The sequence below is a fragment of the Eriocheir sinensis genome, chromosome 10, assembly GCF_024679095.1.
Source record: "Eriocheir sinensis breed Jianghai 21 chromosome 10, ASM2467909v1, whole genome shotgun sequence".
In the NCBI taxonomy this organism is placed as follows: Eukaryota; Metazoa; Arthropoda; class Malacostraca; order Decapoda; family Varunidae; genus Eriocheir; species Eriocheir sinensis.
In genome coordinates this window covers 14,965,755-14,989,021 of record NC_066518.1, presented here as the reverse complement: position 1 = coordinate 14,989,021, position 23,267 = coordinate 14,965,755, and the positions used below count along the sequence as shown (strand labels likewise).

At 45.9% G+C, this 23,267-nt stretch overlaps 1 protein-coding gene and 1 long non-coding RNA gene across 4 annotated transcripts in view; one reads left to right on the top strand and one right to left on the bottom strand.

Moving 5' to 3' along the window:
* The window catches only part of LOC126996628 (uncharacterized), an 82,882-nt gene that overhangs the window by 14,941 nt on the left and 44,674 nt on the right, over window positions 1–23,267 (top strand). The window contains exon 2 of the mRNA XM_050857310.1: window positions 1,613–1,656. Within this exon, the coding sequence (XP_050713267.1) occupies window positions 1,613–1,656 (44 nt within the window). The remainder of the gene's footprint in view (window positions 1–1,612; window positions 1,657–23,267) is intronic.
* On the bottom strand, window positions 11,664–14,850 carry LOC126996629 (uncharacterized). 3 transcript variants are annotated; one of them, XR_007751305.1, is made up of 3 exons: window positions 13,091–14,850; window positions 12,803–12,898; window positions 11,664–12,480 (listed from the first exon to the last, which is right to left on the bottom strand). It is a non-coding gene; the product is annotated as an uncharacterized LOC126996629 (long non-coding RNA). The 3 variants fall into 3 exon arrangements; XR_007751307.1 differs by having other exon boundaries at window positions 12,851–12,898; XR_007751306.1 differs by lacking the exon at window positions 11,664–12,480 and adding an exon at window positions 12,675–12,754.

Genomic DNA, 23,267 nt, shown 5'->3' with positions numbered 1-23,267 from the left:
TTCTTATTTCCGTGTAGATAAAAGATTGTGAAGATACGAAGATAGATGAGACGTAATATATATAGTTCAGAGAAGAGTTTATACTACGTCTGAACTTCTTTCCTTTCTCCTCCTTCTCCTCGTCCTCCTCCTCGTCCTCCTCCTCGTCCTCGTCCTCGTCTTCCTTCTCCTTCTCGTTCTCCTTCTCCTTCTCCTTTTCCTTCTCCTTCTCCTCCTCCTCCTCCTCCTCCTCCTCCTCAAACTCTTCATCTTCTTATCCTTGTTTCAAAATGGAAGTTTGTTACATGTTTCTTTTCCTCTTATGTGTGTGTGTGTGTGTGTGTGTGTGTGTGTGTGTGTGTGTGTGTGTGTGTGTGTTCTTGCTTATGTTTTGGGCTATGTTTGTACAGCTGATAGGACAAAAAAAATATTAGTTCCCTGATTTCCGTATATCCAGTAACTGTGTATTCAATTTATCACGAAAACGAATATAGTTCAGCCTACCCAACGTTCCAATTCCTCCTGAACGTTGCTTTGCTCTGTACTAACTTGTATAACATTCGTCAGAGAGTAAGTAGCACACCTCTTTCACATAATTCAATTTCTTGCCTTTTTTTTCTTTTACAAGTACAGGCATGACTCGACACTCCTGCAATTCGGTTTTCATACAATCGAAAATGGCCTGTGCATCAATGGACTTTACCTCCGTGGACCTCAACCAACCAACCTCTCGGAGCGGGGGAGGGATGGAGGGAGGGGAGAAGGGGTGAGGGAGTGGGAGAGAGGGAGGGGAGAGGAAGGGAGGCAGATTCATATGTTATTGTGAAGTGAAGGGTTGTCGACATCTCGGATTCTTGAAGCCTCACGCATCCTGTTTTTCGTAAATCTTGTAGTTTTTGTCTGTCAGCCTTTCTTGTACTTATATTTATTCTTTTATTAATGTTAACTTAAGCTCACATTTTTGGTAATTTCATGAAGTATTTTTGTCTGTGTCTCTGCCTGTCTGTCTGCCTGTATGTTTGTCTGTCTTTGCCTGTCTTGTACTTATATATTATTTTATTAGTTTTAACTGATCTTACATTTTTGGCAGATTTCATGAAGTAGTTTTTTGTCTGTGTCTGTCTGTCTGTCTTGTTTATGTTGCTAATTACGCATTTTAACTAACTAACAAGTCTGATTTCTACTCCCACGGTGCATAATTAGACGCCGCCGCTGCTTTATGAACCGATGCTCATTTGTTTATCCGGTAATCGAAGCGTGCATGGTGTGTGTGTGTGTGTGTGTGTGTGTGTGTGTGTGTGTGTGTGTTATGTTTTCCTTATAACGATGAGGAGGAGGAGGAGACGGAAATGTGGAGTTGAGCCAGCAAGAATTTACCCTATTACCCGATGCTCGTTTGTTTATCCGGTAATCTAGGCGTGCATGGGATGTCTTACTCATGTTTTCCTTGTAACGATGAGGAGGAGGAGACGGAGACGTGGAGTTAAGCCAGCAAGAAATTACCCCCAATCCCGCCCTCACCCCCATCCACACCCCTAAACGTGATATGTGTGTGTGTGTGTGTGTGTGTGTGTGTGTGTGTGTGTGTGTGATGAGTCTCCACCCCGATAACCTGTTTGTTTATGTGTTTCAGATAAGGCCGTGTACTCCCCGGGGTATGCTGCCGATAACGGGATGGTAAGTCTTCTAATTCGCTTGTTCCTCTTCGTCAGGGACCGCCGGGGACGCGAGATGCATGTGGGGGAGAGGAGGAGGAGGAGGAGAAGGAGGAGGAGGAACACAAACGAACACAAAGGAAGAGCAAACAACAGCAGACCTGATGGTCCTTACGAGGCTGTTTGTGACAAGCTACACTAACTTTCTAATCAAAAGTGGAAGATGAAGGACAGCAAAGGCGAAAGCTCCTCCCCACCACCCCATCCCTCCAACCAAAGCTGGCAGGAAAGGAAAAAGAACGATGCAGCATGGAAAAACTGCATCGAAATTATGTAGGAAAGAGGAAAGAACTACCATTACTTCTACCACTAACTGGGTGATAAAAACGGACAAGGACACCAGTATGCGAAAGAACTTAACGTAATTACGACAATGAGTAATATCTTAGTTGCTGGTTGGATTCAAAATACTTGTCTAATCTATTCTTGAAGGCCGTAACTGTTGTACTATCAACGACATCACAGGGTAGAGAATTCCAAACATTAACGACTCGATTGAAGAAGTGTTTGGCTTCGTGCGACGACAATCTTTTACCACTTATCTTGAAATTGTTATTTCTTCTTGTTCTATTTCATCGATCAGTTGTAATCTTCCGCATTAATATCACTGAATCCTTTAAGCATTTTAAACACTTCTATTAGATCGCCTCACATTCTTCGTTTAAGCCTTTGTTCATAAGATAAATTTCTCAATCTAGGAATCATTTTTGTTACTCTCCGTTGAACCCGTTCTAACTTTTCTACGTCTTTTCTGTTATAGGGAGACCAAAACTAAACAGTACTCTAGATGGAGTCGAACCAGGGAATTATACAGTTTTAATATTACTTTTTCCGATTTATTGTTAAAGACTCGTCCGATGAAGCCAACCAATTTGTTTGCGGTTTTAACTACCTCTGAACAATGCTGACTGGGCTCTAAATCACTTGATATAGTGATTCAAAGATCCTTTTATTTACTTACTGCAGAAAGTTGTTGGCCATTCATTACGTACTGAAGGCGATTGTTATTGTTTCCGATGTGTAACACTTTACATTTGTCAACGTTAAATTTCATTCGTCATTGATTGGCCCAACGTGCAAGTCGATCTAGATCTGATTGTAATGCTTCTTCGTCGAGTGTCGTAATCACCTTACTAGCGATCTTTGTGTCATCAGCAAATTTTGATATTTTACAAGTGAGCCCATCATCGATATCATTAACATAAATTAAGAAGAGCATGGGACCAAGCACTGATCCTTGAGGTACGCCGCTTCTGACATCGAGCCAGTTAGATGAAACACCGTTTAGAACTACTCTGTTTCCGCTCAGAGAGCCAGTCCACAAGCCAGTTGTGAATGTTACCCGAGATACCGTGCGTCAGTAGTTTACTGAGCAACCGTTTGTGGGGGACCTTATGAAATGCCTTTTGAAAATCCAGATATATGATATCTACTGATCTGCTTTCATTGAACACCTCAAAAATATAATGAAAAACATCGAGTAAGTTAGTTAAACACGAACGTTTACTACGGAAACCATGTTGCAAATTATTTATTATATTATTTTCTTCGAAGAATTTTACCATATTGTCGCGAATGATAGTCTCCATTAACTTACAAACAATCGATATCAGGCTAATTGGTCGATAGTTTCATGGATGAGACTTGTCCCCCTTTTTGAAAATTGGTGTGACATTTGTTAGTTTCCAATCCGACGGAACTTTTCCAGCTGTTAAAGATTTTTTGAATAAGATAGAGCGGTTTACAAATTTGATATTTGATATCTTTTAAAATTCTTAGGGTAATTTTGTCTGGACCAGGAGCTTTGCTTACTTTAATCTTTTCACTTGTGCGTAAAATGTCACTCTCTACGATGAGCACGCCATTTAAAATCTTTTCGGTCCTTCTAACCTCCGGCGGTTTAGGTGATAAGCAATCTTTGTCGGTAAATACGGATGCGAAAAAGTTATTAAGGATTGTAGCCATTTCATTTTCATCGTTCGTGTGGTTACCATTTTCATTAGCAAGCGGTCCGATACTACAAGTGAGTGACTTTATTATTTACATAGCTAAAAAACTTCTTTGGATTAGATTTACTTGTTTCCGCTATATATTCTTCAAGATTTTTCTTGCTTCATTTTATTAATTTCTTGGTTTCGCGGCGAATTCTGTCCAATTCTAGTTTGTCAGCCTCACTCTGGGTTGATATGTATTTACTGTATACGCGGTTTTTAAGAGAGAGGATATTTTGAATTTTATTATTCCACCATTTGGGTTTCTTCTTAATAGTTGAACGTCTATTACGATAGGGTACGCATATGCTTATGGCATTGTTCAATAGTGTAGTGAAGGCCTCCCACGATTTATCAATATCTGTTCCCGTCGAAATTACTGTCCAGTCAGGATGATTTAAAATTGATGCGAGTCCTACGAAATTCGCTCGCTGATAATCTGGCACCTTTTCGTTACTAGCAATTAGTTTACTTTCATTCATCTTGATGCTGAATGTGATTATTCGGTGATCGCTAGAACTAAAAACTGGACCAACATTTACTTCGTTAAGTAGATCAGCTGTCGTTGAAAAGATAAGGTCAAGTATATTATTTTCCCGAGTCGGTTCTTGAACGTGTTGATGTAAATCACTTTCTAATAAATTCGTGTACAGGTCGAGCCCTGTATGAGAGTTCAACGGTTCGCCCCATCTTTTCACTGGCAAGTTAAAGTCCCCCCAAATTACTGCCTCGCAACTGCTACTTGTTTCTAATATTAATTCACTTAACGCGTGGTCGATATCGCAAGAGTCTGCCCTGTCGGTCTATAGATTAGTCCAACTACTATTTTACGAGATTTATTTTTAATTTCAGTGAAGACAGTGTCCACATTGGTTATAATATCTGTTTTCACGGATACTGGATGGAGAGTGTTGTGGATATATAAGATAACGCCTCCACCCTGTCTGTTCTCTCCTTCGTGACTAAAAATCGTATAACTCTGTAATCTATATTCCGCAATGAAATCTGTATTTGAAGTGTCTATCCAAGATTCTATGACTCCGATGATGTGATAATGATTTGTAGCTGCGAGTGCTTCTAAGTCTTCAAATTTGTTACGTAGGCTACGAGCGTTTATGTAGCAATCTTTAATATGATTCGAGTCGGGGGTTTTGCGGGTTGAGTGCTCCCTCACGGTGGAGCTGCTGGTGTTCTCACCTTGGCGTTTTTTGGCTTTGGAAGAGCCACTTGGTCACAGAGCAGCCTCCCGAAACGAGCTGCTCCAACAGGGTTTAAGTGAATGCCATCGGTAAGGAACAAGTCCGAATCGTAGTAAAAATTATTCCACATCCTCTGGTATTCGTCTCTTCTTAGTAAGCTTTTCACTATCTCCACATTGTAGAACCTCATACTTGTTAAGTATGTAAGTAATAGTCACGTCGTACGAGTTTCCACTCATACGCTGATGACTCTTCTACATTATTCAACTTCTTTCAACAGAAGACCCTCCCAACAGGAATTACAAGACTCTAGACTAGAGACTGCATAACACTTCACCTCAGACCTTGCTATCATTTCTGATTGGGGTAGAAGGAACCTGGTATCCTTCAATGCCTCAAAAACTCAATTTCTCCACCTATCCACTCGACACAATCTTCCAAACACATATCCCCTATTCTTCGACAACACCCAGCTGTCACCTAATTCTACACTAAACACCCTCGGTCTATCCTCAACTCAAAATCTTAACTGGAAAACTTCACATCTCTCTTACTAAATCAGCTTCCTCGAGGTTGGGCGTCCTGTATCGTCTTCGCCAGTTCTTCTCCTCCGCACAGATGCTGTCCATATACGAGGGCCTTGTCCGCCCTCATATGGAGTATGCATCTCGTGTGTGTGTGTGTGTGTGTGTGGAGTGGGGGGAGTGGGGTCCACACACACAGTTCATTTGGACACAGTGGAGTCCAAGGCACTTTGTCTCATCAACTCCCCTCCTCTTACTGAGTCTCCTACCTCTTAAATTTCGCCGCAATGTTGCATGTCTTTTCTATCTTCTACCGATATTTTCATGCTGACTGCTCTTCTGAACTTGCCAACTGCATGCCTCCCTCTCTCCCGCAGCCCCGCTGCACTCAACTTTCTACTCTTGCTCACCCTTATACTGTCCATATCCCTTATGCAAGAGGCAAAAGTTAAACATCATCTTCATTCTTTTATCCCTTCTGCTGGTAAACTCTGGAACAGCCTTTATTCCTTTGTCTGTATTTCCTCCTGCCTATTACTTGACCACTTTCAAGACAGGAGTGTCAAGACACCTCTTCTCCCGCAAATGACCTCTCTTTCGGCTCTTGTTCTGTTTTCTGTTGTTGGAGCAGCGCTTGGTGGGCTTTTTTGTTGCTACTTTGTTTTAGTGCCCTTGAGCTGTCTACCTTGCTGTAAAAAAAAAAGACACGAAAAAAAACCCCGCTGACTCTTAGATATAATATACTTTCAGCCGTTGTTTTGACTTCTGGAATAATTTTCAAATACTGTTCTTTGGGTATCAACACATTTTGCATTCTTCGTATTTTTGGTAAAGTTCGGTTTTAAACTTCTCGATTGGTTCAGTCATAATTATAACGACACAACCACTATGTTATCAGAGAAGGATTGAGGTACCACACTGCAGAGAGGAGTGAAGTATCACACTGTAGATACTCAAATGGCAGTTTTTATCAGCACCGTTCGTCGAGACGGATTTGGTTAGAGTAAAAATTCGACCGGCAGTTGTTAGTACTGCTGGAAGAGACAGGGTATTGGTGGAGGGAAACAATAATATATTACAGATGTGTTGTTAACAACCATTACACTCATACACAGCTGTTGGTCCTTACAAATAAACACTGAGACCGCTCAGAGCTCACCAACAACCATTACACACATTCACTAACATCCAAACAGGAAATTTGTGTACCATGACACCTTATAAACCAGTGATTTCACGGAATCCCTGGAAAATATAGAGATTTCATGTATTTACTGATGGTCACAGCGAACACATGCAATCCCTGATTTTTTTTAGGGTTTACGTGTAATTCCTAGTTTCACACGTTCCCTGTAACAAATACAAACATAAGAGGACAAAAGAAACATGTAACAAAGTGTCGATATTAGAAGAAGAACAAGAACAACATGAGGCTGAGGAGGATGAGGATGAGGATGAGGAGGAGGAGGAGGAAAAAAGAAGTTCACATGAGCGTGCTAAGAAGGTCATGTTTATATTACTACATGCTGAGGATCGGGTTACGGCCTTCCTTCCTTCGCTCCCGACTCTGCTTCGCCACCACCCATCACCACCTCTACCCCCTCCTCTCAGCCTCGCCTACAAGTCATAATTTTTTAGTATACCCTTTTTTAGTATACCCTCACCCCAACATAGGTCCACATTATTTTTAGGTCCATATTTTAGGTCCATATTATTTTTTAGTATACTCTCACCCTAACATAGGTCCATATTATCAAACGCATCGGGTCCCTATTATTATTATTTTCCAATGCCACAGAGAAGAGTGACCGGGCTTTCTTGGGTAATGTTCCCGTTCAAGATGTAGAGGCCTTGTAAAACTATCACCGGGATTATAAAACAGTCCATGAAAACCTCCCTGCAACTTCTATGAGAGGCTTTTCAAACGGACAAACTGAGGTGCATGCCGAGACGTGTAAGAATACTGGCACTATGCGTAGCGGACATCTCTAACTTTTTTATATTTTTGTCATGTCAAGTGTTCGGGGAGTGTCTCATGTACGTAACCCCACAACCCCACAATTCACTCTTATAATTATGTCCTACCGCCTTTGTGACTAACCGGGGTGGGGCGTAATCCCGGTCTTTCTACTGGTATATGTGGCGCCCATTCTTGAACAGGGCAGGTTAAGTTAGGTTAGGTAAGGGTGAAGTTGGAGTCGCGTGGGGTAACACTGAGTGAGAATGACCGAGGTGGCGCGTATTCTCGGTCTTTCTGCTGGTATGTGGCACCCATTCTTCAGCAGGGCAGGTTACGCTAGGTTAGGTTAGGGTTAGGTAAGGGTGAAGTTGAAGTCACGTGGGGTAACTTTGAGTGGGAATGACAGCGAGAGTATTTTCCTGAACACTCCACGGTTGGTTTTGGAGCTACAGCCGAGCGTCTTTACCCGGAGACCACACACCAGAAGAGAGACGGGGAACATGCGATCGGGGCTTGGGTTGGTGGGATGAAGGGGTGGTGATAACACACTCCCACGGGGGTATACAAATAAGGTGCCCCATAAACCACTTCACCATAACTAACGAACCTACACCATACAACTGTATGCTAGCTCATACTGTCTTTCCTCTTCCCTCAACTGTACCTTCCCTGTTCACCCACGTCCTCTTCTTGCTATACCCTTGATTAGTCAAAATATTAGGGAGATGACTGCTTCTTTATAATGTTATTGCTAAGAGGCTCGGCTTGGATGCCGCAGATGTGTTAGAGAAGATCCTGTTAACTCTTCTAATGTGTTTAAACGTCTCTAAAGCTGACCAGGAGTGAAGGGAAGGGGTAGAGGTGAGGGATTAAGTGTCCTTACTGGCCTTGTGTGAGCTCTGAGATGTTGCTGAGTAAGGGGCGTGGCTTAGGAAAGAGATGCTGTTGTTCCGATTCTTTTTAACACTTCTAATGAGTCTTTACGCCGCTATAACTATGCTACGTAATTGGTATAGTGGTAGATAAAAAGGTTGGAGGTGAGGGTATATCATAGCCCTGGAGGTGTCTCATTATGTAGGAGAATGAAGGATGAACGAGGAGGAGAATGAAGGGTAAAAAAACAACCTCGACCTATAAAGATAAATCCAAAATAAACTAAAAAAACGAGCGGTCGGATTTAGTCGTGGAGGCTTCTTGATTCATTCGTCCTTAATATCTTTTTTCCCGTGGATGTCGATATTTTTTTTTTTTTAGTAAAGGAAGTATAGCTTAAGGACATACATAAAACAGAACTGAGTAGCCATAAGAGAGGGTCAATTTTGGGTGGAGAGGCGTCTTGATATTCTGTCACTTGATCTGATATGTCACTTTGCGTTTTGGAGGTGCAACCGTGTGCATGGGGAATGGAGAGAGAGAGGGAGGAGAAAGAGGGCAAAGGGTATATCTCCAACACTCGCCTGACCTCGCCGGTAGATAATGACGGAAGGTGCACAGGTGTCTGGATCCCATACCTGATAACTGTATCACTCCCCCCCCTCCCCCCCCCTTCCCCCTGCTTCCCTTATCTGCTGGCGCCTTCACTCCACTCAAGGCAGACTTATTCACTATACCGCCGTTGCCCGATGGATGACTCGCTCCGTGTATAGTTATAGTGAATAGTTTAGTGTGTAGTGTATAGTTGTGACGGGTTTTAGGGATGCTTTGATATTGGAGTTACGTATTGATGTTATTATTATTATTACTGTAGGATTTTATTATTTTTTGTATGGTACCGCCTCTTGAAGCTCGTGTACCTAGTATATCCCTAGCGGTCCACGTGTCTTAAATGAAGGCTAACGTGGATTAATGGTAATGAGCAAGCAGGCAATGCTTAGGCCAGTCACTCTACTGTTTGCCGTCCAAGAGAGTCGGTCATTTGTGTTGCTGAATGGGACTTGAATTCGTTACCTTACCAACCAACACCACTTTATTATCGCAAGATGGCGGCACTATAAAACACTTGCCTGGGCCGTAACTGACCGCTTTATTTTATATGGCAAGCGCTCAGGTATTTTCATTATGAGCATGTCGGAGTGGCTACGTTGTGTGTAAGGCCATGAGAGTGGACGTGGTTTATAGGAGTGTTTACGTGGAGGGTGATGTGCTTATATGGACACTGGGGGTATGAAGTGTGCCTCAGAGCTTCTCTAATACTCGGGGCGGCATCTGAAGCTAAGAGGAAATGCTTGACGTGTTTGTGCTCGCTCGTTGTTGACGGCGCCCCGGGAGAGCGTCAGGATGGTTGGGAGGCACGCGCGACGCATCCCTAATCGAGCTGCCATCTGAGGTGCGGCCCCCTAACGCCCCTTCAGTCCGTCACGGGGTCCCTGAGGCCTTACTCGATCACCTCCTCGATTTGTTGAGCGAGTCACATCGGCCCTGCAGGAGACCCTTCGCCCTCCCCCCCGTGTGCCGCTGGGGCTGCTGGGCGAGGCTTCACCCAGAGCGGGCCGTTCATCTTGGCCTGGCCGATGGGGTCTTTGCTCTCGCCAGGGCCAGGCCGGGGCGGGGCGGGGCGGGGCGGGGCGGCCTCCGTGACACACGACTAATGGCTCAATTTCCACTGTATACTCGCTCAATGCGATCACGGAATGGCCACCCAAACTCGCCTCCTGAATAATATATGACCTCCCTCAGTTGCTTTCTGGCCCAACCAACCATTTTTTCCCCCGGGACGGCCGGCGGCAGCAGCCCCGCGACCCGCGCGCCCCACGACAAATGCTCCGCCGCTTGAGATTAAATGAATCGGAGTTTGTTTTTTGGGGCGTGTGTTGTCGTCGACTCTCGGTCTTGAGGTCTTATTGAACCGCGGCGACACGCGCGCCTTTCGGATACCTTTAGCCTGGCGTGATTTCTTCATAAGATATTTTCTCCTTTTAGATGTCTGTGTTTTTTTCCTTTTCTTTTTTTCCCTTCCACGGCTGTCTCGTGTAGGCTGCGGGGCGGAGGTGCTTGGTGCTAGCTGGCCTGCCTCGCCGCGCCTTCACCCGCTGATTATAATCCCCAGGGCTGTGGACAGGCCAGACGCCGCCTCGGTAATGTGGGCGAGTGTGGCGGCGGTACTCTGCCTCTGCTTGTACACTCTCCACCTTGTTGTGTTTCTCTCACACCCAACTATGGAATTAGCGCCCCCTGTCCTTCCTTGCCCTGCCTACTCATGTTCTATCCTGCCCTGCTGTCATGTCCTACTCTCCTCTGGCCTGTACTCCCCTTCCCTGTTTTCCTATACTCTTTCCTGTCCTATTTAGCCAATCTTCACTCTATTTCCTACCCCCTCCACCTTGTCTCGCCAGCCCTCACCTCACTCTTTCCTAGCCCCACCGTACTCTTCACTTTTGTTTATTTTTTTTATGCCCCACCGCGCCCCATCCCGCCCTGCCTCCTCTCTCCTCCCGCCTGACCTACCCTACCCTCCACCCCTCTCTCCTCCTGACCCTTCCAGCCCTCCCCCCCTATTCTCCCTGACCTGCATGCTCGATGACACCCGAAGTATGCGCCAGCCAAAATTATGAAGCCACTCGGACTTGGAGGAAAACTTTCTTCCTTCCACCCAGACCCAGAGGAATGTTCTTATTGGCCGGAGTTATAATTACATTGATATAGGAATGCAGGACGCGGGCCTTTAAATTGTGTAAGTCATCTAGAATCAAGGAGGACCTGCAAGTCATAGGAGGAAAAAAGTCGAGTGTTCCGTCTAGTAGGTTATAATTGCACGTGGAGAGAGAAAGGGGATATGGAGGATTGGTTAGTTGTAGTACTGGTAGTAGTGTAGTAGTAGTTGTAGTAGGAGTAGTAAAAGTAGTAGTAGTAGTAGTAGAGCTTTTTTTGTTTTTACATTGTTTATTGCCCTTAAGTTTTTATCGTAAAAAAGGTAGTATAAGTATAAGTAGATGCAGCAGTAGTAGAAATAGTCGTAGTAGTAGTAGTAGTAGTAGTAGTACCGTAGTAAAATAGTAGTAGCCTTCGTCTCAATGGGTCTTTTGTACTCACTCACACGCCCCCCTCCTTCCCTCTCTCTCTCTCGTCTTCTCCTTTCCTTCCTCTTCCTCCCCTTCTCTCCTCCTCCTCTTCCCCCCACCCCTTCGCGCCGCGCCCCACGCAGGACAAATGGCCGCCGTCCCCCAGGCCACCCCAAGGGACTGCCCGTCGCCGCTCGCCAAAATGACAACAATTTTTACTCGTCAATTAGGTGAAGTGTTTAGTGAGAGGGATCGCCGCGCACCCCTTCCTTCCCCCTCGTCCCTTCACTGACACACACCGCTACACCACCTGCGACACCCCCCCACCTCCTGAACCCATTCTGGAACCCGCTGACAGTGCCTTTAACTTTAACCCATGATAACCCGACCCGCTCAAGACTGCCATTAGCTATAGAACACGAGGCCACGAACTCCTTACCCGCTTAAAAGTACCATTACCAACTTGAACCCACGACTCCTGACCCGCCTCAAACTGCCATGGGCTTTAACTTGCACCCATGAAAACCCGACCCGCTCAAGACTGCCATCAGCTAGAACTCGAACACATTTCACCCGCCACCCACAGAACTCGGACTCGCTTTAAACTACCATTAACCCACGGAAACCCAACTGCACGAAACTACAATTAGCAATACCTTGAACCTATGAAAATAAGACCTTACCTTCTGAAACTACCATGAGCTATATACAAAACTAAGGCCGATATTATAAGACACTTTCGCTTCTCACATCAGGTATTTCTAAAGGTCAAAGAGGGGATCAATCGGGTTCTCATGAGTGTGTTTTTAGCTTCACGGTACAGATAAAGGGTCAAACTACCACCAGGGTCATGAAACTACTACTGGAAATGCCCGAAACTCATACGAAAGGCTTGTCAAATATGTGAGCTTGGGGGACGAAATGTTTTAAAATACGACCCTAAGTGTCCTGCCCGCTTGAAAGTACCATTAGCTGTCTCGAACACATGGAAACCCAACCCACTTAAAACTACCATTACCTTTAACTTGAACCCATGGAAACCCAACCCACTTAAAACTACCATTACCTTTAACTTGAACCCATGGAAACCCAACCCACTTAAAACTACCATTACCTTTAACTTGAACCCTTGGAAACCCAACCCACTTAAAACTACTTGAACCCTTGAAACCCAACCCACTTAAAACTACCATTACCTTTAACCTGAACCCTTGGAAACCCAACCCACTTAAAACTACCATTACCTTTAACTTGAACCCTTTTAAACCCAACCCACTTAAAACTACCATTACCTTTAACTTGAACCCTTGGAAACCCAACCCACTTAAAACTACCATTACCTTTAACTTGAACCCATGGAAACCCAACCCACTTAAAACTACCATTACCTTTAACTTGAACCCATGGAAACCCAGTCCACTTAAATTTACCATTACCTTTAACTTGAACCCATGGAAACCCAACCCACTTAAAACTACCATTACCTTTAACTTGAACCCATGGAAACCCAACCCACTTAAAACTACCATTACCTTTAACTTGAACCCACGGAAACCCAACCCACTTAAAACTACCATTACCTTTAACTTGAACCCTTGGAAACCCAACCCACTTAAAACTACCATTACCTTTAACTTGAACCCTTGGAAACCCAATCCACTTAAAACTACCATTACCTTTAACTTGAACCCATGGAAACCCAATCCACTTAAAACTACCATTACCTTTAACTTGAACCCATGGAAACCCAACCCACTTAAAACTACCATTACCTTTAACTTGAACCCACGGAAACCCAACCCACTTAAAACTACCATTACCTTTAACTTGAACCCACGAAAACTTTACCCGCTTGAAAATCCCTTAAGCTATTGGAGCCACACAAACCCAATCCGCTTGATACTACCACTAGCTATAACCTGAACCCACATAGACCCTACCCTCTTTAAACCACCATTAGTTACCATATCTAAACCTCTTAAATACCATACCTGCAATAAACCTGCACCAATATATCAACTCATACCATGCACTCGATCTTTTATACACACAAAAAATATATTGGATGTAGTAGCCATTAACCCGTAAGAAAAGTTCATGGAAAGCTCGTTGGGAGAGAGACAGAGTTCGGCTGACTGACATTCTTGGAACTGATGCAAGGGAATGGGGGAGAGCTAGTGATGATGTGGGCGAAAGTTCCTCCTTCGCGCGAGCCTCCGACAGCGACATGCAGTGAAGAAGAGGTGGCTGCCGGAACAGGGCGCGAGCGAGCGAGCAACGGCGGGAAAATGCGCGCGTGCAATCATCGCGACGCCACTCACACGGGCCTTAAAAGTTGCTGAACAAAAGGTTAATCTTGGACGGGCCTAAGATTAGCCTAGACGCCTCTTTACAGCCCGCCGCCAAGCGTAGCCACAAGGGAACAACACAGACTCGTCACATATTAACCATGGTGAGAGAGGGAAGGAGATACCAGAAAAAAAAGTTAAGATGCATTCATAAGTAATCGGATCATCGTACTTAGACAGTGTGAATGAGAGAGGGAGGACTTCGTGACTCAAGGATGATGGGACGAGAGGCATAACATGTGTACCTGAAGCCTACACAACAATACTAATAGCCATATATGCAGATTGAGATTAGTAGTATACAAGGGACGTGGAGATCGGGGGTCGTATAGGGAGGGCAGTGTTTGGAAGCTGAGGGCGAGAGTGGACAAGACAAGGAAGGAAGGAAGGGAGGGCAGAGAGAGCCAGATTATGCATACGTGAAGCCTATACAATAATACTAACTACACTAACAATACTATGTGCTGGGTGAGATTAGTACAAGGTGGCATGGAGATCGGTGGTCATATACGAAGGGTAATGTAAGGTAGCGGAGGGCGAGAGTGGACAAGGAAGGGCAGTAGTAATGTAGATGATGCTATAGGTCCATACTCTTAAAACCTTTCGGGGCCCAGGCTCACACATTTGAGGCAAGACTTTCGTAGGAGTTGTGAGGACTTCCATGGGTCGTATACGTAGGGCAGTGTTTGGAAGTTGAGGGCGAGAGTGGATAAGACAGGAAGAGCAAGAGGGTCGTGAAAGACAATGCGAAAGGGCCATATTTTTAAAACATTTCAGGGCCCAAGCACGTAGATGAGACCAGGCTTTCGTAGGAGTTGTGAGGTGCTTCCGAAGGGGGTAGTTTTATGATAGCAATGGTAGTGTGACAAAGCATCTGTAGTCTACCATGGAAGTGAAACAGAACAGCCCACTCATGAGATTGTTATTGGGCCATATTCTTAAACACGTAGTCGCCCAAGCACACACACATTTGACCAGGCTTTCGTAGGAGTTGTGTGGGGACTTCCATAGGGGGTAGATTTACAACCCTGGTGGTAGTGTGACAAAGCTTTCGTTGTCTACCATGGGCGTGCAATACAACAATACACACGAGAAACCCGATCAATTTCCTCCTCAGCCTTTGGAAATAGTTGAAGTGGGAGGCGAAAGCGTCTGAGAATCCTGACCTAACTGATTATAGGTAAGAGGAGGGGAGGGGAGGGGAGGGGAGGGTCAGAGGTCAGCGTGGGGAAGGATGCTAAGGAAGGCCATTGGGGACGTAGGGGGGGATGCTGACTGGTCCAGGGGATGCGAATTCTTGCAAAGTGTGTGTAGGGGAAAGGGAAGAGGGGTGGGGGAGGGCATAGACGGTGGGGGAGGGAGCTTGGGGGCCCGCCCTTGGCACCCGCTCCCAGGGGCCCCGCGAGGTTTTGCTCCTTTCTTTGCCAAGTGTCGAGACCCGTTATACACTTTTCATTCACGCGTGGATTAACACAGTCTCCCTCGGTGGAATGTGTGTGTGTGTGTGTGTGTGTGTGTGTGTGTGTGTGTGTGTGTGTGTGTGTGTGTAAGATCATGAAGACGTTCGGCGCGGTGGAGGCTGCAGGATCGTGGAGAGAGATAGCAGGGGGGGAGGGTAGTAGAGGGCGGGGAGAAGAGGGGATGGGTAGGAGAGGAAGGAAGGAGGCAGCCGCAGCACCCCGCAGGGCTCTCAGTGACCCTCTTTAATGTGGCAAAAAGATGTGAATTTAAAAGACTCGGGTAACAATGCTGGGAGAGAGAGAGGGAGAGGGAGAGGGAGGCGGAGAGAGAGAGAGAGAGAGGTGAGAACGGTCTCGACGGTGGAGTGTTCGCTTTAGAGTCTTGGAAGGCTTCATGCATAGAGCTTGTGTGGTGACGTGGAGGGGCGCTTAGGTATTATCCAGTATATTAGTTGATGATATGCTGTTGGTAAAGTTTTTAAATGGATGAAGGGCTTTAATAAAGGGGATCTCAATAAGGTTTTGGTTGTTAAAGAACCAGGTAGGACACGTAGCAATGGATTTAAGTTAGATAAATTCTGATTCAACAAAGACATAGGCAAGAATTGGTTTACCAATAGAGTAGTGGATGAATGGAATAGACTTGGCAGTCATGTTGTGGGTGCCAATACCATAGGTACATTCAAGAAGAGGTTGGATAAATTCATGGATAGTGAGGGAAGGTGGTGTTAGGATTGCAGGAGCTGCCTTGTGTTGGCCAACCGGCCCCTTGCAGACTCCTTATGCTCTGATGTTCCTTAGGTCATGTACAGCACTCTTGTTACGGCAGAGAAGACAAATCCAACACGCAGCTTCATATAATAACACAGTAGATCCCCGTAAAGAGTAATCAAGAAATAGGTGTTCATTATACGGTACAGGAGGCAGACGCAACACGCAGCTTCATAAGATAATACACTAGATTCTCGAAAAGGAGTAATCGAGCAATAGGTGTCTCGAAACTCCCCGCTTGAAATAATTTAAGTCATTGAAAGGAGGAAATACAGTCAAGCGGGTAGTAGGGTTTTCGTGGGTTCAAGTTAAAAGGTAATGGTGGGTAAGGTTGGTAAGGTGGAAACTCCTCTCATGAAAGAATATAAGTCATTGGAAGGAGGAAATACAGTCAAGCGGGTAGGGTTTTCGTGGGTCCAAGTTAAAAGCTCTCTCTCGCTCTCCTCCAGGCAGACGGTAAAAGTAGGGTAGGTAATCATGTCCCGGAATCCTAAGTTTAGTGGTGAAGGTGTTAAGGGAGGATTTTGTATGTTATCGAGGGGGAAAACACGTCAGTCCACTTATTAGGGTAATGTCACTCGTTTATTTATATATTACCGAGGTTTTCGTGGGTTCAAGGAGGCTCTTCATGATGCATTCCGAGACTTCCTCTAAATCTCTTGACAACACACTTATACCCCGGACTTGAATGCACGGATGAACGATACTACTTTCCCACAGTGCCACGTGTCTGTAACTCAGCCTACACGTCATATGCTTCTCCCTGCACATCCACAATGAACACGATGACGCTAAGAGAGACATATTTATACCTCGGACTTGAATGTATGGGTGAACGATACTTTCCCACAATGCCACGTGTGTAACTTACCCTACACGCCCTTTACTACCTTTCCACAACGATACCTGTATATAAGTTAGCCTATACACGTCATACCTCTCCCTGCACATCCACAGAACACAATGGAGCTAAGAGAGACTTGAAGACAGTTGTGGATCCTCGTATAGTTACCTCCTGCTCCCTTAATGCGTGTGTATGTATGTATGTGTGTGAGAGGGAGGGGAGTGGCGTGTGTGTGTGTGTGTGTGTGTGTGTGTGTGTTTTCCGTCCCATAAAGTCTACGCGAACAAGTCAGGAGCTTCATTAAAGAGACTGGTCCATTTTCCCTCCATCATAGAAACACAATGGGCATCGGCTGTTAAGAGGTGGAGCCGCGGAACAGACTCAGTGGAGGGAGAACATCGTGTAGTGGATGCATGGGTGGAGTCCTAGAACGTGTGTAGGGGGGGGGGGTCGGGGGGGGGGGGCGTAGGCGTGGGCGGTGGGGTGCCTGCATGGGCGCTGGTTGTTTTCAGCTTCAAGACGCTAATGATCTAACGTTGTATTCTTAGCTCACATTCTTCGCCACGCCAATAATAATGATAAAAAATAATGATAATAAGAGTTGCATTCACACTGGACTGTTCCCGTTTTCTATATATGAGTGTTTTCTTGTTTACTAGTTAGAACGATACGGATATTTTTTCCACTCGTCGTGTCAAGTCGATGCTCTGTCTAATGAGGAGTCGCCGCCGGGCCATACGCTGTTAACTCCCCTTTTTCTCTCTCGCTCTCCTCCAGGCAGTCGGTAAAAGTAGGGTAATCATGTCCCGGAATCCTAAGTTTAGTGGTGAGGGTGTTAAGGGAGGATTTTGTATGTTATCGAGGGGTTAAACAGGTCAGTCCACTTATTAGGGTAATGACATTCGTTTATTTTTAGATTACCGAGGTTAAACTTCTTATAATTAATTCATGCACTTACATTACAACAAAGGAGACAGCTCAAGGGCACAAAAAAAAGGAAACAATAATAAAAAAGCCCGCTACTCGCTGCTCCTAAAAAAAAAAAGAATCAAAAGAGGTGGCCGAAAGAAAGAGTGTTCCCCTTGTATATTTTTGAAAGACAGGCATTTGATCGTCGCTCCACCTTTTTGAGTAATGAGTCACCCTTTTTTTCGTATATTATTGAGGTTAAACGCCTTATAATTATTGATCAACGTAAATACTGAGTTATTGTTCATGTTCTTTATATATTCCTGGCGGACAGACACGTAACTCCACCTATTTGGGTAATGAGTCCATCGTTTTTTCATATATTATTTTCTTTCTTCTTCTTGTTCTTCTTCTTCTTCTTCTTCTTCTTCTTCTTCTTCTTCTTCTTCTTCTTCTTCTTCTTCTTCTTCTTCTTCTTTCTATTATCACCCTTTTCCATCTCCTCCTCTTCCTCCTCCTCATCCTCCTCATCCACCCACCCCATCTCACCCACCAACTTGACTTTCCTTCCATTCACTTGACTAATCCACTTCGTTGTTTTCTTCGTACATTCACGCCTTTGACTAGGTTAAGGACGTATCAGTCACGTAGGTAGGTATATTTCTTAGGCCACAAAATGAAAGAAGTGAGATTGTTATATACGTTTATTTATCTTCAGTAAGGGAGGGAGCGAGTCATACGTATGTTAACGCCACTGAATGAAAGGTGAGCTTGGCATGTTTATTTGTTTTAAGGGAGCGAGCGAAGGAGGGAGGCGCATGCATGGTTTCGGTGCAAGTTAATCGTCGCCTCTGCACGGTCCGCTGGTGGTCGACTCGAGACGGAAAAAAGAACAAGGAGATTAATTAATTGCCAAAGATAAACGAGGCCCGCGGGGAAATTTGGAAGGAAAGTCAAGTTGGGGGGTGCATGGGTGGATGAGGAGGATGAGGAGGAGGAGAAAAAGGAGATGGGAAAGGGTGGTAATAGAAAGAAGAAGAAGAAGAAGAAGAAGAAGAAGAAGAAGAAAGAAGAAATAAGGAAAAGAAAAGAATGAATATAGATAAAAAGGAAACTAAGGAAGTAAAGTAGTAGTAGTAGTAGTAATAGTAGTAGTAGTAGTAGTAAAATATCAGTAGTAGTAGTAAAAGTACCAGCAACAGTAAAAGTAACAGTAGTAGTAGTAGTAGAAGGAGGAGGAGAAAGAAAAGATAGGAGGAGGAGGAGGAGGAGGAGGAGGAGGAGGAGGAGGAGGAAGGGAATATGCGGTCATACGTGAGTGACTCGGCCTAAGTGAGGGTGGAGGTACACATTAGCTGCATGGGAGGGAGGGAAGGGGGGCAGCGTCGGGGGTGAGTGGGAGAGCGGCGGGAGCGGTGGGCGGGTCGGGGTACTGCTGGGGAAAGGGCGTGGACTGGCTGGCTGGCTGGGTATTCGCGCTGGCCGGGGGCACGCATCGCTCTGATTACGGGACCCCAGTACTACGAGGGCACCGGCGGAAAGGGCGAGGCCACGGTGTACTTTTCTCTTTTTTGCAGCACAGGAAACAGACCATGAGCTTGGAGGGAGGGAGTGAGGGAGAGGGGGAAAAAAAACTCGCTACGCACACACACCCTCGCACCCACAACGAAAAGAAAAGAGATGCCAAAAAAAAGAATGATCCAGTTGAGTCTAGTGCTTGAGGTGTGTTAATTGGTGCGTCCCTTTTGAAAGCATTTGTATCATAGGAAGGAGGAAATAAAGTAAAAGTTTAGAAAATGGAAAAGGAAAGACACTGACCCACACTCGCACCCACCACTGAAGTAAAGAGATGCCAGTTGGTGCTCCCCTTTCGAAAGCGTTTAGGGCACAGGAAGGAGGAACTAGACTCACAGGAAAGGGGATGGAAAAAGGAAGATACTGACTTGTTAAAAATAATTACACTCGCAGGAAGGAAGGAGAAGTTTACCAGTGAAAGCGACGAAAGAGTGAACTTATTAAGGCTAGTCCAAAGTTCAACAGTGAAAGGAATGCAAAAAGAATGTAAATACTGACCTCCTTGAAATATTTAGCCACAGGAAGGAGGAAATACATTAGAAGAAACCATTTAAGATACTACTCCATAGTTTTTATTATTATCTTTTTTTTACGTTTCGCCTATGGCGCCGGTTGGCTTCCTTGGTAGGGTCTGGTGGTGGGCCCTGCTCGTCGTGGTGCAGGCAAGTGCTTATAGTGGCGCCATCTTGCTTGGCTCATGTTGCCCCCCGGAGCTCATTTTTTATCTTCTTTTAGAGATAATCTAGAGTCTGGGTTGATAGGTGGTATTCAGGACAGCTTGTGGGTAGTCTTAGGCCACTCGGCGATGACTAAAAAATTACCAGCTTGTTTGCAGCGGCGGGCTTGACGCGAAACTGCAATCTCCTGGACGCCGTGCCCGAAGGCTGACCACTCAGCCACCGCCAGTGAAAGGGACGAAAGAGTGAACTTGAGGCTAGTTCAGAATTTATGAATGAAAGGAAAGCAAAAAGATTGAAAATACTGACTCTTGAAAGAATTACATTCACAGAAGGGACGAAATATATTTGAAGGAATCAATTACGAAAGGGACGAAAAAGTATCAGTGAAAGGAATGAAAAAAATGTGAAAATACTGACCCTCTATTTTGAAATAATTACGTACGGACGAAATACATTAAAAAAACATACATTAAGACACCGCTCCAGGCTGTACCAGTGAAAGGGAAGGAAGAGGGGCAGAGATACTGGGAGTGACCGACCGACGACTGTTTGCGAAGGGGAGTCGCGGGTGGGCGGGCACGGGACGGAGAGTTAAATAAGGCGTGGATAATGTTGCGGGCGGGCCAAGTACACGGTATGCGGGCGTGTGTGTGTGTGTGTGTGTGTGTGTGTGTGTGTACCAGGTGAAAGCTCCCGCAGTGATCGCTTCGCTGGTTTTACTTACTCGCATTCTTTTTTTTCTTCTTTTTTGTGAGGTCGTTCCTGTAATGAGATCGAGGAGGCAGAGAGTCTTAGTGCTGGCTGAATGGACGACACTACCCCCCCCCCACTCCCTCCCACCCACACATACTCTAACACCCCCCTCCCCAATCCCTCTTCCTTCAGCTCCTCTCCCACCCTAACCCTCCCTTCCCCAACCCCGCTTCCTTCACCCCCCTCCCACCCCAACCCCACTCCCCAACCATCATTCCCCCTCCCCTTCCCTCCCCTTTCCCCCCCCTCCCCCCCACACACACTCCTTAAAAAAATATCGAGTTTCACATTTTCCAACTTAGAGGTAAAAGAAAATAGACTGAAACCCGTCCAGTCCACTCACTAAACAATAAATTAAAAGTTACTTCAAGGCTCCTTTTCATGCGTTCACTCACTCGCTCGATTCTCTTCTACCGTCACCGAGCGATTCAGTTATGTTCAGCTTGGTCTTCGTGGGCTACAGAAAGTTGATCGAAGGGTAAACTATTTTGCACTTCGATGAGAGTAAGAGACGAGGGCGTTAGAGGAGGTATATGTTAGGGAGAGAGGAAGGGAAATGGGGGAAAGGAGGGAGAGATTGAGTGGCTGGAATTGTTTGGTAGGGAGAGAGGAAAGAGACTGGGTAGAAAGGAGGGAGAGATTAATGCGTTTGAAGGAAAAGAGGAAGGGAAAGGAAAAAGAAGGGAAAGGTTACGTGGTTGGAGGTGTATGTTGGGGAAAGAGGAAGGGGAAATGGGAGAAAAAAGAGAGGAAGGGAATGAAAGAGAGAGGGAAAAGATTAAAGTGCTGGATGAGGAGAAGTTACGGGGAGAGGTGGAAGGGTAATTTCATGCAGGGGGAAAAGTAATTTATAGATAAGGAAAGCAATGAAAGTATGGGATTTTATTGAGAGTGGAAGCACGGGTCATATATTTATTTACTCATTGTCCTAATCCTTCCTTTCATCCCTCTTTCCATCCTTCCTTTCTCCCCTCATTCGCTCTTCCTTCTTTCCCTTCCCGCTTGCATCTTGCCTTTCTTCCTTCTTTTCATCCCTCCTTCCTGCTTTCCCTTGCTTCCTCCCTTTATCAATGCCTCTAGCCTATCTGTGTTCCTTTCATCCCTTTCTTTGCCTTTTCATCCTTCCTCCCATCCCTCATGCATCCTTCCTATTTCCCTTCCTTCCTGCAGCCTCTCTCCCATCCCTCTCGCATCCTTCCTAATTCCCTTCCTTCCTGCAGCCTCTCTCCCATCCCTCTCGCATCCTTCCTAATTCCTTCCGTCAGCCTCTCTCCCATCCCTCTTGCATCCTTCCTAATTCCCGTCCTTCCTTCAGCCTCTCTCCCATCCCTCTCGCATCCTTCCTATTTCCCTTCCTTCCTGCAGCCTCTCCCATCCCTCCCGCATCCTTCCTAATTCCCTTCCTTCCTTCAGCCTCTCTCCCATCCCTCTCGCATCCTTCCTAATTCCCTTCCTTCCTTCAGCCTCTCTCCCATCCCTCTCGCATCCTTCCTAATTACCTTCCGTCCTTCAGCCTCTCTCCCATCCCTCTCGCATCCTTCCTAATTCCCTTCCTTCCTGCAGCCTCTCTCCCATCCCTCTCGCATCCTTCCTAATTCCCTTCCTTCCTTCAGCCTCTCTCCCATCCCTCTCGCATCCTTCCTAATTCCCTTCCTTCCTGCAGCCTCTCTCCCATCCCTCTCGCATCCTTCCTAATTCCCTTCCTGCAACCTCTCTCCCATCCCTCTCGCATCCTTCCTAATTCCCTTCCTGCAACCTCTCTCCCATCCCTCTCGCATCCTTCCTAATTCCCTTCCTGCAACCTCTCTCCCATCCCTCTCGCATCCTTCCTAATTCCCTTCCTTCATCCTCTCTCCCATCCCTCTCGCATCCTTCCTAATTCCCTTCCTTCATCCTCTCTCCCATCCCTCTCGCATCCTTCCTAATTCCCTTCCTTCCTGCAGCCTCTCTCCCATCCCTCTCGCATCCTTCCTAATTCCCTTCCTTCCTTCAGCCTCTCTCCCATCCCTCTCGCATCCTTCCTAATTCCCTTCCTTCCTTCAGCCTCTCTCCCATCCCTCTCGCATCCTTCCTAATTCCCTTCCTTCCTGCAGCCTCTCTCCCATCCCTCTCGCATCCTTCCTAATTCCCCTTCCTGCAGCCTCTCTCCCATCCCTCTCGCATCCTTCCTAATTCCTTCCTTCCTGCAGCCTCTCCCATCCCTCTCGCATCCTTCCTAATTCCCTTCCTTCCTTCAGCCTCTCTCCCATCCCTCTCGCATCCTTCCTAATTCCCTTCCTTCAGCCTCTCTCCCATCCCTCTCGCATCCTTCCTAATTCCCTTCCTTCCTGCAGCCTCTCTCCCATCCCTCTCGCATCCTTCCTAATTCCCTTCCTTCCTGCAGCCTCTCCCATCCCTCTCGCATCCTTCCTAATTCCTTCCTTCCTTCAGCCTCTCTCCCATCCCTCTCGCATCCTTCCTTATTACCTTCCTTCCTGCAGCCTCTCTCCCATCCCTCTCGCATCCTTCCTAATTCCCTTCCTTCCTGCAGCCTCTCTCCCATCCCTCTCGCATCCTTCCTA